The 15,903-nt window shown below is 42.5% G+C and overlaps 1 protein-coding gene and 1 long non-coding RNA gene across 6 annotated transcripts in view; one reads left to right on the top strand and one right to left on the bottom strand.

The window, feature by feature from the left end:
* FHIP2A (FHF complex subunit HOOK interacting protein 2A) overlaps positions 1-4,678 on the bottom strand; it is a 32,963-nt gene extending 28,285 nt beyond the window's left edge. The window contains exon 1 of one of the 2 annotated variants that reach the window (XM_074590644.1): positions 4,218-4,678. In XM_074590644.1, the coding sequence (XP_074446745.1) occupies positions 4,218-4,616 (399 nt within the window). In that variant the 5' untranslated portion in view covers positions 4,617-4,678. The remainder of the gene's footprint in view (positions 1-4,217) is intronic. The other variant, XM_074590643.1, reaches the window with a different exon arrangement.
* Positions 3,893-7,886, top strand: LOC141744516 (uncharacterized). Of its 4 annotated transcripts, none has more exons than XR_012587483.1 (4): positions 3,893-4,335; positions 5,200-5,320; positions 6,443-6,526; positions 7,675-7,886. It is a non-coding gene; the product is annotated as an uncharacterized LOC141744516 (long non-coding RNA). The 4 variants fall into 4 exon arrangements; XR_012587482.1 differs by lacking the exon at positions 3,893-4,335 and adding an exon at positions 4,526-4,653; XR_012587485.1 differs by lacking the exon at positions 3,893-4,335 and adding an exon at positions 4,548-4,979 and having other exon boundaries at positions 7,675-7,876.
* The last annotated feature ends 8,017 nt before the right edge of the window (positions 7,887-15,903 follow it).

Raw genomic sequence — 15,903 nt, 5'->3', positions numbered from 1 at the left:
AATCTGCCCAAAATACAGTTCCAGGTAGTTTTCAGAAGTATATAGAATTTGTGTTTAGGCAGGAAAGAAAAAATAATGTCAAGAGCAAAGAAACCTATAAATATACAGTATTTAACAGCAATTCCTTTATGCATGTAAAAATCAGTCATATTTTTCATACACGCTTTTTCAGAAGTGCAGTTCACTACTGAAAACAATGGAATCAATGGGAGCTGGTGATATCCCTCAAGATCTTTTGGACAAGTTCACAAAGTAAAGAAAACACTATAAAACAATAACAGGTACTGGCTGGTCAGATGCCAGACTAAAAAAGAAAGCGGAAATTGGGTCAAAGAGAAATGAAGGGGAAGTGCACGCACACTCCCCTGACTGAAACTCGGAAAACTACAGCAGACGATGTTTTTCTTCAATCTTACTACTTTACTAGTGTGAAGGTTTGCCCCGAAGGAAAACCTGAAAAAAGACTAATGCTGGAAGGTTTACTTTATTTCCTCAGCTGCTGAAGGCACAGAGTTTATAACGGTCACTGCTTTCACATATAAAATTAAGACTGCACATGCTTGCAAGCCATGCATTAAATTTCACCATCAGAATTTGTTAATAGCAGCACAATGTTAAAACAATCAGTAATGTGAGGTCATTACATCAAATAAAGTGGATTCAAGAAGAAGAAATCCTGTTCTGAGAAGTTATGCAGTCAATGATTTTGAAGCAGTAGCTGTGGCAAGTGACTCAATATCTTTCAAAGCTCAGTTCTGCCTGAAAACATGAACAGAAAAGAAGCTACTTAAAAACACGTTAAGGTACTAGTATAAGAGATACAGTGGAATCGTTGGTAGAGAGGGGTCCCAAAAATGTGCAGCAGACACCAAAATCTAAACTCACTCCCAGATACCAAAATCATGATACAAATAATCTTGTTTGACAGCAAATTGCAAAATTCAAAACAATCAAAATCATGTTTTTCCTGCTCCAGGTATGCAGCTCAAAAACATGCTTTTGAGTTCGCTATTAAGAGGAAACATCTCCTGAAAGCCCAAGTCAAACACAAACAGAAGTTCTTTGAACACTGAGTGACCCCTTTACAGACAAGCTATTTTACAGACAAGCTACTCTAGGGAAACATGAGTGAAGAGCACAAGATAAGAGAAAAAAGTAAGTCTAACTTGCTGCTTTGTTATTGTACACTCCATTTTGTGTGCTGCTGAGAGTGTAGCACTCCTGGAATATGTTTCGATAAAAGTATATCAGAAATGCATTGCAAAGAGAAAACATTTTGGGGACAAGCCATATATAAACTGTCACAGGTTCATTAATATTAGCAACATTTCTATTCTGCGCTGAAGTAAGGTAACTGCAGTCAAAGACTGCAGTCCCCTCCACCGTTCTCACCAACCCACCCAACGCAATTTAATGATGCTCCGTTGGGATGATACCACAGTGGTTCTTGCTCATCTGGATGCTGCAGAGAAATCCAGAAAGGGCAAAAATATCTGAAATACTGGCAGGATTGACATATGATTAGAGATGGCAAAAATTAGGATTCAGTTGTAATGAAAATCGAGAATATGATTTCACACACTTGGACAGTTTAGGCAGAAAAGACTAAAAGTTTTGAGTTATTCAAGGAAATAAAAAGCAACTGGTCCCTTATGTTTACCTCATCACAGTCCTGCCATGAAGGCAGTCAATTAAAAAGCGGTACACTCACAGCAAGTGAAAGGCAAATATTTCTACCTGTATTAGACTGTCAACCTTTGGAACTCCTCGTCATAGTTCAGAGACATGGCATATTGAGGGTAAGGTAACAATGATTATCTAATAACATAGGAACTCTTACTATTTAAATGCATCTCTGTAAAGTCTGCAGGCCTGCAGGCCCTGAGGCAGGACAGCAGCTTTATATAAGTGATGTGCAAGAGAAACGACAGGGGAGAAGGGTTACCCGAACAATCCTGATTTAAAAGTCATCCTACCAAGGAAAGCTAAGCCCAGACACTTCTTCAAGTTTAAATTTAAATTTAAATTTCCAGCTCAGCTGATAACTGTTCAGCTGCAACTGAATTCCTCTGGGAGGTAGGCACCCAAAACCTTTGAGAGTTTATATCTTAGCTACCAGTTCTGTTGCTGATATTCAGGGCTGAAACCAAGCCTACTCAAGGCTGAACGAGCTATACTTGCTTTGCAGCAAAAACAGCAAATAAAAATGAAGCTCCAAATTCTCTAGGTTCTGAAAACAGCAGGCAGCATCAAGGTGGACTTATCTAATATTTAGGATTTACACCAGTTTCATTTTCAGAGTAGCAAAGCTAACTAGCCCACATACTTTCATTAAAGAGAGAACGAAACAATGATCTGAAGTCATACAGCCACAAAAGCGGTTAAAAGTTTCTATTTTTCAGTTCTGTGTTTGAATTACTAGGTCAAACTTTCTAGCTAAAGTAGGAAATGTTCTTAACATCCCCTTGCTTTCGTGATCCCATGTTTCCTTCCTAGCATGTGGTGCTCGGTATTTGTCACAACCCTGTAAACGCAATTCAGCACAGTATTTATTATCAGAAGGTCCATCACAGGGGTGTTAGCAGGGTGAGGCAATTAAAAAAGATGGCCTGGTCCCTACTATCTCTACTTTACCCCTTTTCCATTCAACTTATTCATTTTTCCTATTTTTTATGGATCTCAAATAAATGCAGTTCTTTTTGTTTATTTTTTGTATGCCATCAATAATGTAAACATTCTTCTAGGAATAACTTTTATTAGATATCTTGAATCACTAGGCCTGAAAGAATAATTTCTGCGCTTCCGTACAACTCAGTCATCCACTCTTATTCAAAACATGGCACGGCTCACCGTAACAAGATTCCTTTAGTCGGGCAGTCACTCATTTCTGTTTCTCCTCCAATGTCTATTGAAGGCATTCATATGTGGTCACAGAGAATTTTCAAATAAGTCGCTTCATCATTATTTAAAACATTCCTTTCCAATTGCCACTCTACCACTAAAAGAGCAAACTAGGAACCTGCAATTAATTAATACATGCTTAACTTGAAAACCTGAACAGTCCTGCTAAAGACTGCAGAACTACAGGCACACATAAAGTCAAGCATATGATTAAGTATTTGCAGCATGGAGGCATACATCAATGCACAAAGGGTGCCCCTCACATGAGGTAGGATTTGGCATCTAGGCTCTTTTTTTCCAACCATTTGAACCATTTTCCTTCAACACTTTCTGCCTTTGCTTTCCGCAGTATTTCACTGCCAGTTTTTAGCACCTAACCAAAGATGCACCTCTTCAAACTCCGTCCCGCAGCTGTCCTGCCTTGTGGGGAAAGGCGCTGAAAGCCAGAGACATTACTGCCAGGACCCCACCTTGCCGAAAAGCAAACAAAAATAAATCGTGCAGACAGTAAGCGACTCCTGATAAGCAGGATAAGATGAAGGCGGCCTAGAGAAATGGCAGCTTCGGAAATAGGCCCTGCTGCTTTCCTCTCCCCCGGGCGGCGATGGGCACCGACGTGCGAGTCTCCATGATGAAACCCAGCCGAACACACACCACCCCACATCCCCTCGGCCTCCCTGTCCACCCTCCCCGAGTTAAAACAAAACCGGGGACAAAAACGCCGGTTTGGAAGCGACACCACCACACAAAAGCACCGGAGAGGGCGGCTGCTGTTGTTGTCTGCCGGCCACGACAAGCAGAGAAACCCTGAGGAGTTTCCTGAATTCACTTCATTTCTTATTTGCTTCGCAGAAAGCAGCCAGCGCGGCCGGGCAGGGGAAGGGCCGCCCTCACGCCCAGGAAGGCCGGCTCCCGGCGGTGACAGCCCGGAGGCCGCTCCCGCCGGCGGTGAGGGCTGCGCTAGGGCCGCCCGGGCCCGCCGCGGGGCCGCGGGTAGCGGCCGCTCCCCGCTCTCCCGGCAGCCCCGGTCCGATTCGCTCCCTTCCCGGGCTCCGCGCGGGGCCCGCCAGGGCAGCTCGGCCTCCGCCTCCCTACCCCGCGGCAGGGGCGAGCCGGAGCCGGCGAACCTGCCGGCTCGGCGGGGTCCCTCGCCGCCAGCCCTGCCCCGGCAGCACGCCCCGGGGAAGGGGCACCGCGCTCAGGGAGCGGTACCGAGCCCCCCCCAACCCCGCCGCTCCTCCCCGCGGGGCCCACTGGACGGCTAGGCCCGGCTCGCATCCCCGGCGCGGCGTGGCGGGGCCCGCCGGCGGCCTTACCGCCTCCACGGCGTGCTGCAGGATGGAGGTGAACTTGGAGAACATCCTGTCCCGCGACTGGAGCAGCCGCTGCCGGGAGGACCGCGAGAGCTCCTCGATCCGCCGCCGCCGCTCCAGGGTGAGGGCTGCATGCGGCGGCCTGGCCGCGGGGATGGATGGGGCGGGCGGGCGGCCGCCGACTCTGCCTCTCGCTCCCCGGCGGACACCGTGGCACTGACACCGCCGGGCTGCGGCGCCGGCTGCCGAGGCTCCGGGTGTCCGCCCCGGCGCGGCCTGCAGGGGCCGCCACCCCCCGCACGCAGCAACCTGCGCCGCGGGGAGGCCCGGCCCGCTCCGCCCCGGGCCGTGGGCCCGGGCAGCCGGGAGCGTCGTCCTGCCGCCCGGCCGTGCCCTTGGCATTGTCGATCGAAGCGGGCCGCCTGTGCCGGCCCCCGGGGTGCGGGCGGTGTGGGACACAGCCGGGGCTGGGAGCGCACGGCGAGCTCGGGGTGCCCCGGGCCAGCCCCCCACCTCTGAGGGCAACCCCCGGGCACGGGGGGCTGAGGGGGAACAGGCACCCACTATCACCTCTGTCTCCGTGCGCGGAGGCCCGCCATCGGGCTCCCACAAAGGGCTCTGGGTCTACACATGCCGCTCTGCTTCGTGAGGCGGCCACCGCCTCCACCCAGGCGCAGCGGAGCAGCCTCGGTGCGGGTGGCTGAAGGCCTGACTGTCTGTCTGCTGGGACTGTTGGGATCTGTCACCATCCCCACGGACTGCCAGGTCCTCAGGGAAACATCGAAATGCCCGTCTCCCCACAAAGAAACGTCAGGGTGATAAGCTCAGAAAGTCAGTGACATCTTGTTGCTGGATGAGAGGCCGGTGGGGTTGGTGGCGTGGTCCTGGCTGACCACAGTCCTTCTGGGCATTGCCATGGACAAGCGTGAGGGGGCTTGTGGCAGTGCGCTTGTTACCTCTTTCATGGCTGTTTTTTTTTCCCCAGAGCTTTGAAGGAATCACAGAACCATAGGAGAGACGAAGAGGGCTTTACTTCACCTCAAAGCCAAATATTTCAGCGGAAAAGATCATCCCTGCCATCTTCCCATGCTGCAGGAAAAGCAGAGGTGAGGGCGGGTGAGCAGAGGTTATGAATATAGCTGGTGGGCGGTGTGGTGTTTTGGGAACAGCTACAATTCATGGGACAGTGTTAGGGTGCTGGGCAAATGGAAGTAGGGAAACAGGGTTGATTCGGTACTGGGGGAGCAGAGTGAAATCTTAGGGAGGTGACAGACCAGTATGGAAAAGGGAAGCGAATCTGTAGTACCAAATGGAGAAAAACTTTCTCATTAGTTTTTGGAGATTAATGAACACCATCTTCCTCATATGCTAGAGCAAGCAGAGATGAATCAAAAGGCTACTATTTAACTCCTGTGTTTTAAATTGTGTCATCTGGAAAGTCTGACTATGTTGATCCTGTGGTGAAGTCTTACTAATGGTTCTGCTGTACTGACTGTTGTTACTGCCTCCATGCTTTGCAGGCACAGAGAGCTGCAGTCCAAGTACTGTATGGAAATAAATACTAGTTGTATGTGGACACCTTTGCTGAAGTTGCTAAGGAGCAGACCTAGCTATTTTCTTCTCAAAATCCAGACATATCAAATAACATAAATTTGAAAGGCAATTATGTTTTTTTAAAAAAAAAATTATTGTGGGTTTGTCAAGTTATATTCTGTAGATGTTCTTAGGAAATGTAAATTTTCTATGTGGGTAGTCATATGATGAAACGTATGTACCATCTCTGCGTTTAGGTAATTATTAACTGGATGGATGCTGCATTTGGAAGGTGCCTATCTTCTACGATTTAGCAGAAAAAGTTCTATTAGAGGTTTTAAGTGTGCTCTAGGAGGCAAACCCTCCTTCAGATGAATTTCAGTGGTGTCTACTATAGTTGTGCAATACATCCAGATTATTATTTATATTTATTTATATTTTAAATATTTAAATACTTACATTTATTAGTATTTTTAGACTGTAAATACAGTTCAGGGGCTACGTTCAGCCTACTTACATGGTTTGTATTGAACGTTTGTATTGCTTTCATTAAAAAAAGAAAAACAAATAACGTGTTGTAGATTCGAATGCAAACATGTTGTCAGCAAGTGGTCTGAGTAGCGGTACAGCTTTTCTCTCATTAATGTGAGGGTGTTTACCATGTTAATGGGGACCTTCCCATTCTCTCACTGTAGATACCATTTTGGAGCCTGCGTCGCTTCTGAAGAAAATGTGGATTTAAGGCACACGTGTTTGATTAAGGTGTCTAAGAGAACACGGTAATTTAAAATGCTCTTTTGAGTGTGCCTGGGCCTTCCCATCTCTGAGCAGCATAATGAATAAAGAAACAGTAAGATATCATGAAGGTATAAAAGGAGACAGTTTTATAACAGTGAGAGTATTCCTAAGCGTACTTCACAGTTTATGAAATCATAAGTCACCTCTTCACAGATGGTGAGGTAAAGCTTTTCTAATGCTTGAGGGCCTCTTATTATTCTAAGAGCGCCTGATGTATATAAACCCATTTTTTTAAAACAGAACATTTCATTGTGGTTGGCATTCAAGTTTTGGTTGTAAAAGTGACTTATTAGGACTTCTCAATATGAAATGCCTTGCAGTAAAGGCAGCAGAGAAAATACCACAATTGTATAATTATCCCTAAGCTTATTAAACAAATTGAATGTCTGCAAATAACCCTGCATTTACTTAACAATATATTGAGCTTGAGTTTTTAGCCATACTGCAGAATCCAGTCTGTGGTGCTTATATGTTTTGAAAATTGTAGAGATGGGGTTTTTATGCTCTTTAAAGTAATCTCAAATCTTTCAAGTGTATGGAGGTATTTCTCACTGCTGGGAATATTAGATACATACTGGCAGACCAGTAGTAATGGAAATCACTGGAAACCAATGGAAAAATTATTTCACCAGTGTGAGTGCAAAAGAATTTGGCTGAGATTACAGTCTGTTTGGATACTTCTTGTTCTCATTGGAGATGATTCAATTCGATATGACTCGGTTATGGACAGGCTACCAATGTCATGTCATATGCAACAATACTCATGCTTGATGTTGTTTCTACTGAAATAAACACAAGTATTACTACCTATTTTAAGACTCTTGAGAGCAGAGTTCTGCTGGTTTGGGTTTGGGTTGGATTTTTGGCGAGGTAGTTCTTTTTCTGGGGTGGCACATGCAGTCAGTGTTCTGCTTGAACGTGAGTTAAGACACAGCTTGAAAGCGAGGCTATTTTAATTGATTGAGCTTTTGGGAACTTTTCTCCTTCTTACAAATTAATGAAATTGTCTAGATTAAATCAATTTAAATGGAGTGAGACAGTGAGATAATGTGCTAGCCTTTCTATCTGAAAATCTTTAGATTGATGGCACCAGGCCAGTCTCTAATGGATGTATTTGTCTACATTACAGAAGAACTTCCTGCATTCTGGACTTTTGCTTCAGAGAGGTTGAGAATTTGGAAGGTACATTTTTGTACCCCAGAATGAAAACATGACAGTAGAGCTATGCATAATATCTGTTTATATTCTGCACAGGAATTTTTTGTGTTTATAATAACCAGATTGACATCTATGTTTTCAGTGAGTACTTGGATGAAATAAAGAATGAAGTGTTAGTGGCTCAGCATGATCTCTGCTTTTGAGGAGGGCTAAAGAGATGTTTCCAATCAACTTCATGCTTTCTGATTCTGGGCTTTATTATAGAAAGCAAGAATTCTGTGCATTGGATACTGAAGAGCATACAGTGGGCTGAAGTGCAAACTACGCTTCTCCCAAGTTTAATCAGTGTCTTATATGTAGTGTCATACATGCTTTTGTTGGCTGTCATTTTCCATCATGAATTTTCTGGTTGTCTGTGCTCTCAGCTGTGTGCAACACCTCCCTCCTTGCTGATTTGCTAGTGGCACCACGTAATCAGCTCATGCAGTATTTCTTTAAATCCCATTTTCAGGCATTTCCTGATCTGTGCACCCTGCTCCACATCTGCACGTCTACTCCTTCTGTAGAGACATTAATTTGTTTTCTAATGGGTTAAAACTTCCTAGTCATTAACCTATTGTGCAGTTGCTTACCAGTCACATCTGCAAGTCTTTTTTACGCGTCACTCATTGCTACTGTGGAAGACACGATACTGGGCTGGATGGACAAATCTGTGTGCCCAGTAGGCTATTTCTTAGGCTATGTCTTATGTTCGTACTTCAGTTACACTGTCTGTACTACCCTGCTTTAGCCTATATAATGGGTTGTTAAGGAGACCACAAGGAGGTCAGAAGTACGCTTTGTCAGTGAAATGAGACATTTCTTTTCCAAACACATCATGTTTTCCTCAAATGTTTCTATTCCACTGGAAGTGTTATAATCCAAGCTTTCCTCTAGAAGTAAATATATGAATGTTCTGCCATAGGGTATCTGCAATAATATATACAACTATATATAATTACGCAATAATATATACAATTATATGTAATTATTATAAATTATTACATATTTACAAGTGCACACAAATATATATTTGTATAATTATATTAATGTATTGCATATATGTTATTATTAATATAAATTATTGAAAACAGATAAAATACTCTTGAATATGATCCGTCAGAGCTTAGCCAATTTCACTGAAGTCTGTAGGTTAGCAGGACCACAAGTTTACTTGTTCTCGTAGCAATGTAAACTGAAGCAAAGAGATTAAGGATAAACTTCTGGGTTTATGCTATATTGCAGCTGTAATGACTGCAAGAATCTGAATGTGGTATAAATAGCCATAAAACTGTATTTTGCACCAAAATATTGGAAAAAAAATAATTTGAGCAGGCCAGCTGCTGTAAACTGGTTCCCTCAATCATTTATGTGTGTACTTGCAGAAAGGGAAGTCTAGCAACCAGAATCTGCATGTATTTCTGGGTAGAATTTAGGTGCTTAGCCTTGACCCTACTAAGAGATTTCTGAGTAATTTTCAGATCAGGTCTGACTGCATAGTTTGTTTTCTAATGCATAATAAGATTTCTGTGTTAGTTACATCTTTGGATTTAGGGATATAATCTGTTAATCCCTAAAATGTCATCAGATAATCTGTTTAATCATAAGCAAAAGCTGATCTTGATAGGCAATATGTGTTATGCAAAATATTTCAGGCACATTACTACTATGCAAGTATAGGAACTTTCAGGTCGCTCTTTTGCATTAGTCCGCAATTAAAAGTAGGTTTTTGTCAGAGTTTCAATTAATATATCTTCTTCCTGAGGCATAATTTAAATCTTTCATGGAGTCTGATATTAAATTTTGGCATTGTAAACCGTCTTAATTTTGAAGGACCTAAAATATTTATGGTGTGAGGTACTTGGTAGTGGCTTCATGATTAATTTTAAGTTATTGATAGCACTATTATATAGAATGGCCCAAATACTAGTGTCACAACGCTCTCCCGTGTTCACAATCCGTAGAGTTACACGACAAAAGTCCAGTGACGTTCTTCAGTATTTTGTTACACCAGGGAGGTGGCCAGCGACACCTGTGAGTTCCATTCGTGGCTTCTTGGCAGGAACCTGCTTGCACCAGCAGAGGGCACAGATGACCTGGTTTCATCTGTTGGACACAGCAGCAAGGTTCAAACAGACTCCCTTGTAGCTATTTTTTGTGAAAAAAACAAAACCAAAAACAAAACCCAAACCCCTATGTATCCTGTGTAGAATGAATTAGTATACCAACTAGTGATGTTACCTCTGGGCTTAAGTGCTGTGTGTTACTTGGCTCGTAAAAGCTTTGGTTGCTACACGACAGCAGTTCATTTGTCCCACTTGATTCTCAAATGATGTTATTTGAAGCTACAGGACTGGTTTGAGTTTACAAAGACACTGACTTACCCCTGTGGCTATCACATCCCACATGATATTTGCATCTTTGCAACAACTAAACCCCAATGAATTTAGGGAGGGTCTTGTATTCAAACACTTGCCCTTGTCAAGAGACAACTAACTAAATTCTTGTGTGATTCCCCAAGAGGTGAGAGTGACCCTATACATCACCATTGCATTATTGTACCTATAGGTGAAAGTAGAGGGAACCATCTGAACCCTTCCAGTTAGAATTTCATGCTCGGAAGCTATCCTTTGAGCCAAACTGCATTTCCAGAAAAAGTATGTACAATTTGATCTTCTGTAATTCTTTTTGAGTCATCATCCCTGTAGGAACAAGCGTCTGCACTTGGATGAAGCCTTTAAGGAACTGAGCTGGAGGCACTACTGACAACAAGCAAAGCAAATGAAGTCTGTAGTAGACCCAGGGTCATCCAGAAATGTTTCTGTTCCTCATCCCTGCTCTTTTGCCTGAGGCTGCTTTGGACTGGTTTGACATTCAGTCCTCATGTTGTGAAATGCTGAAGTAAGCAGACCTGTGTTTGTAATATGCCTAATATAATGGAACCTGTTCCGGAGTAGATCTTGGAGTGGTGCTGTAATCCACTGTCCTCGATTCCTGCCTGGCAGCTCCTGTGCTGAGTGAAGTATTTCCATCTATTTGGTTTCTCTGATTTTATGTTCAGAAGCTGTTGTCCCCAGTCTCTGGGCCTCCTGGGAATTCCCAGGTGGAGTCATATTGAGCTGTTATTTGTTCCTGGGGTGTAATCAGACGTGTGCAGTCTGTGTTTCCTTCTCCCTCTCCAGCAAGAACAACCAGGCAGCAGAAAACTAATTGTTGTATTTGGCATTACATGTACAGCGTATGTCAAAATTCAGTGTTCAGACGTAGAAATCTTGTACTGGTGTTAATCAGTTTCCATGAGCCGCTGCAAAACAATTCATCCCAGTGCTCAATGGTAGCCCGCAGAGGGCAGCCTGGCCTCATGTTTCACTCCAGCGATGTGCGCAATGGGAGAATTCAGTCATCTGCTGGCAGCTCTATTGGTGCGACTCGCTGTGGAATAAACAACTGAATGTTGTGGAGAATTAGCATCAGCCCTAAATTCAAACAGATTTAAAAGTGGACCGAAAAAACTAAAAATCCCTTGACTAAATTAAAATTTCTGGTATTTTTTTTTTTTTTTAACATATTGAAAGGAAAAAATTGCGTGAGAAAACTCAGCTAGACCTGAGCTTAACTATCTCACATGGACAACAGATAAGTTTTTGGTAGATGTCAACAAGCAAGAGAAAGAAAATATCCTGAATAATGGTACCTGAATGTACTGGACAAGACTAACAGGAGAAGAAAAGTGTTTTTCTTTTTTTTCCAAATCTCTTCAGGATTCTTTGAAGATTCAAGTGACTGATCATGGCTGTAAGACTGTGCCTCTGGCTTCTTGGCCTATGTTGTTTCCCAACTGTGTCATGAGTCCTTGTGAAACAGCCATTTTCATGGGAAACATTCACCATCTCAAGGAGATTTCGTCTAAGAGGATGTGTCTACACGCAGGCATGTGCCTTAGCTGTAAAACTGAGCAGTGCCAGGTTTGGAACTAGGGGTTGCTATCTTGAGTTAGTATGACAAGGAACAAGGCATTCAGTTCCTGAAAAAGAGCCAGTACTTTGTGTCTCTCAAATCAAATTGCGTCCACCAGCTAATTAAGGACTGATCTTGATGTGCTCTGAAGGGAAGCCTGTCCGCTTCTATACTTCTCAGCCAGAGGGCCCTGCAATACAGTGTTTAGAATAGAAAATACATACAAAGAAAATAGCATTTGAGGAATTAAGACAGCCTCAGCAATGTGTGAATTCCAGGAGTACGGGAAGAAACCTAAATATCTCTTATGATCAGATGTCAAATTACTCACTCATGTACTTTCACATTGATTCAGATAATTAATTTCTTTGGCCCCAAACTCTCTACCCCACATAAGCATGGCTGTTCACAGCAGAATGTATACAATTCTCAGAGTTTGGCTTGTTGTCATTGCAACTACAAGTGAATTTTTGCTCCTGATTCGTTATACTTTCTCCATGTATAGAAGTGCTGAGAGATTTTGACTCTGGTTTATTCAGAATATTCTTTGCTATCTTTGTCATGTTATTCGTAAACAACTTTGCTAATGTGAACTTTGACCAGTGAAATATCTGTCATGTTTTACAGTGATAGCATGATGTAAAAGTTGCTCTATATAAAAATGCTTGCACATTTAACCAAATCCGATTGCATAATTTAGTTCAGTTTGGCCACAGCAAATGCTTTGAGGTGAAGTAGGGCACCAGTGAGACAATACCCTTACTTGTTGCATATCTGAAAACTCTAATTTATAATTAACAACAAAGGCAGTTTCTGGGATTGCCTCTGTATCTCCTGAAGGCATACACTGAATACAAAATTAGAAGAAAAAATTATTTAGGAGTTCTTATTCATGGTACATTCTTCATATGTGAGCCTGTGGGAACCTGATGCAAAACCTGATTAAGTTTCTGACTCTCAGCTCTCTGTTGGGATCTTCCTGATCAGGATATGCACATAGCGGTGATGCCGAAGTTCTTCAGCAGTAAATGCTGGCCAACATTTAGCTGATCTTTGCAAACCTGACTCTTAGAAATGAATTTGTCTTTTTGGCCCTTGTGCCCTAAGTTCCCACAGGTACGTCAGCCATTTTGATGCAAGAGCTATATAGACTAGATATTAACAGGCTCGTGTGAGGGCTTTTCCTTAACTGCCAGGATCAGCAATATTTCCTGGTTACATAAAAGCTATAGCATTTACGCGATAGCATGATCTTACATAATGTGTGAAAATTTTGGGGTTCTTGAGTCCAGTAGTCAGCACTGGCTTAGGATAACATAGGTTCAATATTATATTTTTTTGCCATTAAAGTGCATATATCGCAGACAATGTGGAGGGTCAAATAACATGCAGAGGATTCAGAAAACTGGTTCTACACGATGAAAAAAATAAGGAAGATGACTTTGGGATTTGCCTCAGTCAGGGAACTAACTTTTTGATATTTTTTTTTTGTTTGATGGTAAAATCTCTTTATATATGTATATGCGTTGTGGGATATTTGAGGGGAAAAAAACTTCAGTAAAGCATTTCTATTAATGTTTACTGTGAGTAATTTGGAGCTCAATTCTCCTTTGAAAGATATAAATGTGAACTTTTCTTAAAAGAGATTAGTGGGAGCTGCCCTTGAAGCTCACTGAAATCATTGAAAGGCCATGTATTTATGTCAATATGCTGCCCATTACTGACTAATTGCAGATTATAGTAAGAGTCTCATATTGAAAGTAAGAGCTGTCTTGCTTTCATGTCATTCATGTCACAGAGAATTATTTATTGTGAGCTTATCAAAATTCTGATGAAATCATAAGACTTAGCAATGCTGTAGATTTTGTTTCTTTCTAGCGTGACTGCTATAGATCTGATTTCCCTAAGAGCGGAGCCAGTGGAGTTGTGGTGAAGCATGTGCTACAAACTTGTAGAAAAACCCTCTAGTTTCTGTCATCCTTCAGCATCCCAGTTTCGGTTCAGTGAAAAACAGTTAAGTATTCAGGCCAGTCCTAGCCATCCTTGCTGTTTGCCTTGCCCACAGAAATTATTCTTTGAAGCCTACTTCTGTAAGAATTTGTCTTTTGTTCCAAAAGAACCCCTAACTTTTGTCACAATTATCGATTTCAAGAGGAAACATACTGTGTTGTGTAAAGACGGGTATGTTCTGACTGATGAGTTATCTGCATCAAAGATGTCATGCTGACTTCTACCTGCTTTTTCATCCATGCTAAGTCATTCTCCCCTGATTTTAATGAAAAAAAACCCAATTTACATACAACTGATAGGATCTTTATTATTTTTAAAACTACTATCCTATTTTCCTATGCAACAAAGTGGTTCAAAAGTGATGAGGGACAAACAATGAGACTATAAACCTCATTTTCCTGGGAATCAATGCTAAAAATATCAACAGTTTATTTCTTCTTTTCGAGAGGATGGGGAGAGGGTAGGGAGAAGGGTAGGGACTGTAGGGACTGGTACCAGCAAATTGTTGGAAAGCCAAAGCACAAAACTTGCAGGGACGTATTACACATATATAACATATTCCAAAGATGGTTCAGAGTCTGACGTTAGGTGTCTGAGTCTTGGTCCGAAAGCTACTGAAAAGCAAAGGGAGAGAGCCTCGCCATGTTGCTGTGCAGATCATGAGTGGGACAATGTATTGGCTGTAAGAGTTCAGTAACAATGATCAATGTTTTCACATTTCAAACTCATGGGTTAGCTGGACATTATCATTCTTTTAAGAGTTTTCTGTTTACTTAATGGATGGAAAACTGAATCTTCTTTCATACACACAGAGGCTAAGTGACAGCACAGAGAATACAGTCCAATATTTAGGATACTTTTCTTTGAAGATAAATGTTCTATTCTTTGCTCTGACATAGATTTTCTCTGTGACCTTGGGCAACATACTTAGTTTTTCAAGGGCATTTAGGCATCTGAAAATACCGATAGGGGATTTGAAGGCACCTATTGCTTGGTAAAATATAAAAATCTGTTTGGGCATTTCAAAAAAAATCCCGAGGTGCCTGTTTCCATCTCTTAAAGACCCAATACCTTTAAGAAATGTTGACCTTAGTGGATGCTTTTCCTCCAGTCTAATTTGAGTTAGAAGCCTAGGCTGTCTGTAGAGTCAATAGGAAAATGTAGGAGATAGGATCCTGCTTCCCAGTTGACTAATTCAGAAGCCTCAGGTAGATGCCTGAAATAAAACAATGTCAATCACTGCTCCTTAATGGACTTCTAAAGTAGTCAGGAAATGGCTCAGTCAATCAAACAGCTCAACAGCTTGCTGCTGCTCAAAGGGATCATCTCTTTTCCCTCTAATGGTTCCTCCTCACCCCTTCCTGGCTGTGCAGTTCTACACTTTCTGTCAGCTCCAGTGTTTATCTGAGCCTGTGGTTTCTTTCTCTATTCTTCCGTATCCTTATCTGGCAGAAAGCTAACCCAGGGCAAGAAAGCAAGCAATTCTTTGCTGATTAATGAGCTAAAGTAGTTCCTTGAGGGTTGGACCAGTGGTGATGGTGCTGCAGTGAGAGGAGCAGGAGCAGATGGGCTGGAGTAAGAGAAAAGGGTACGTGACCACCCCTTGCAGAAGCAGCACTGAACTCAATTGGCTTGTCCATCTTATCTGATTCAATATCTCTTATCTGTGTATCTGAGGTCATCATCTGTAAAATAGTAATAATGGTGTCTCACTTCTCTGTACCTCCCTTTCCCACCCTCTTAGCTCCCTTCCGCATTCCCTAGGTATTGCCAGGATCTGAGACAGCAACTGCAGGGGCTGATTCAGCTGCACACATGCAGATTGCCTGACTCGTGCTTGTGGTTAATGGACACATGTCCTCCAGAACTGCTAACTGTTGAGTTCCCACTGCAGCTTTTCTCCTTCATTTTAATTTCTCATATTCTAATATTTGTGCTAATTTCTACAAAACTTGTAGGGATGTAGAGCTTTTTCTGAATTATGCCTTTTAGGCAACTTGAATTGAAATTCTCCATATTCAAAACTGAAAATTCTTGGAGGGGACTTGATGGACAGACAGGAAAATAAAACTCTATCAGCCGCAGTTCTCCGGAAATGCAGCTAAAAAGCTCTTTAATAAATGAGTACTGTATGTGATCCATTTTAACATTCTCTAACATGTCTGTTGAACTTCTCCGCCTTAGAGATTTTAAA

This window comes from Larus michahellis, chromosome 6 (assembly GCF_964199755.1).
Source record: "Larus michahellis chromosome 6, bLarMic1.1, whole genome shotgun sequence".
Lineage (NCBI taxonomy): Eukaryota > Metazoa > Chordata > Aves > Charadriiformes > Laridae > Larus > Larus michahellis.
The sequence above is the reverse complement of the archived record's forward strand: the minus strand, read 5'-3'. Positions and strand labels throughout refer to the sequence as shown.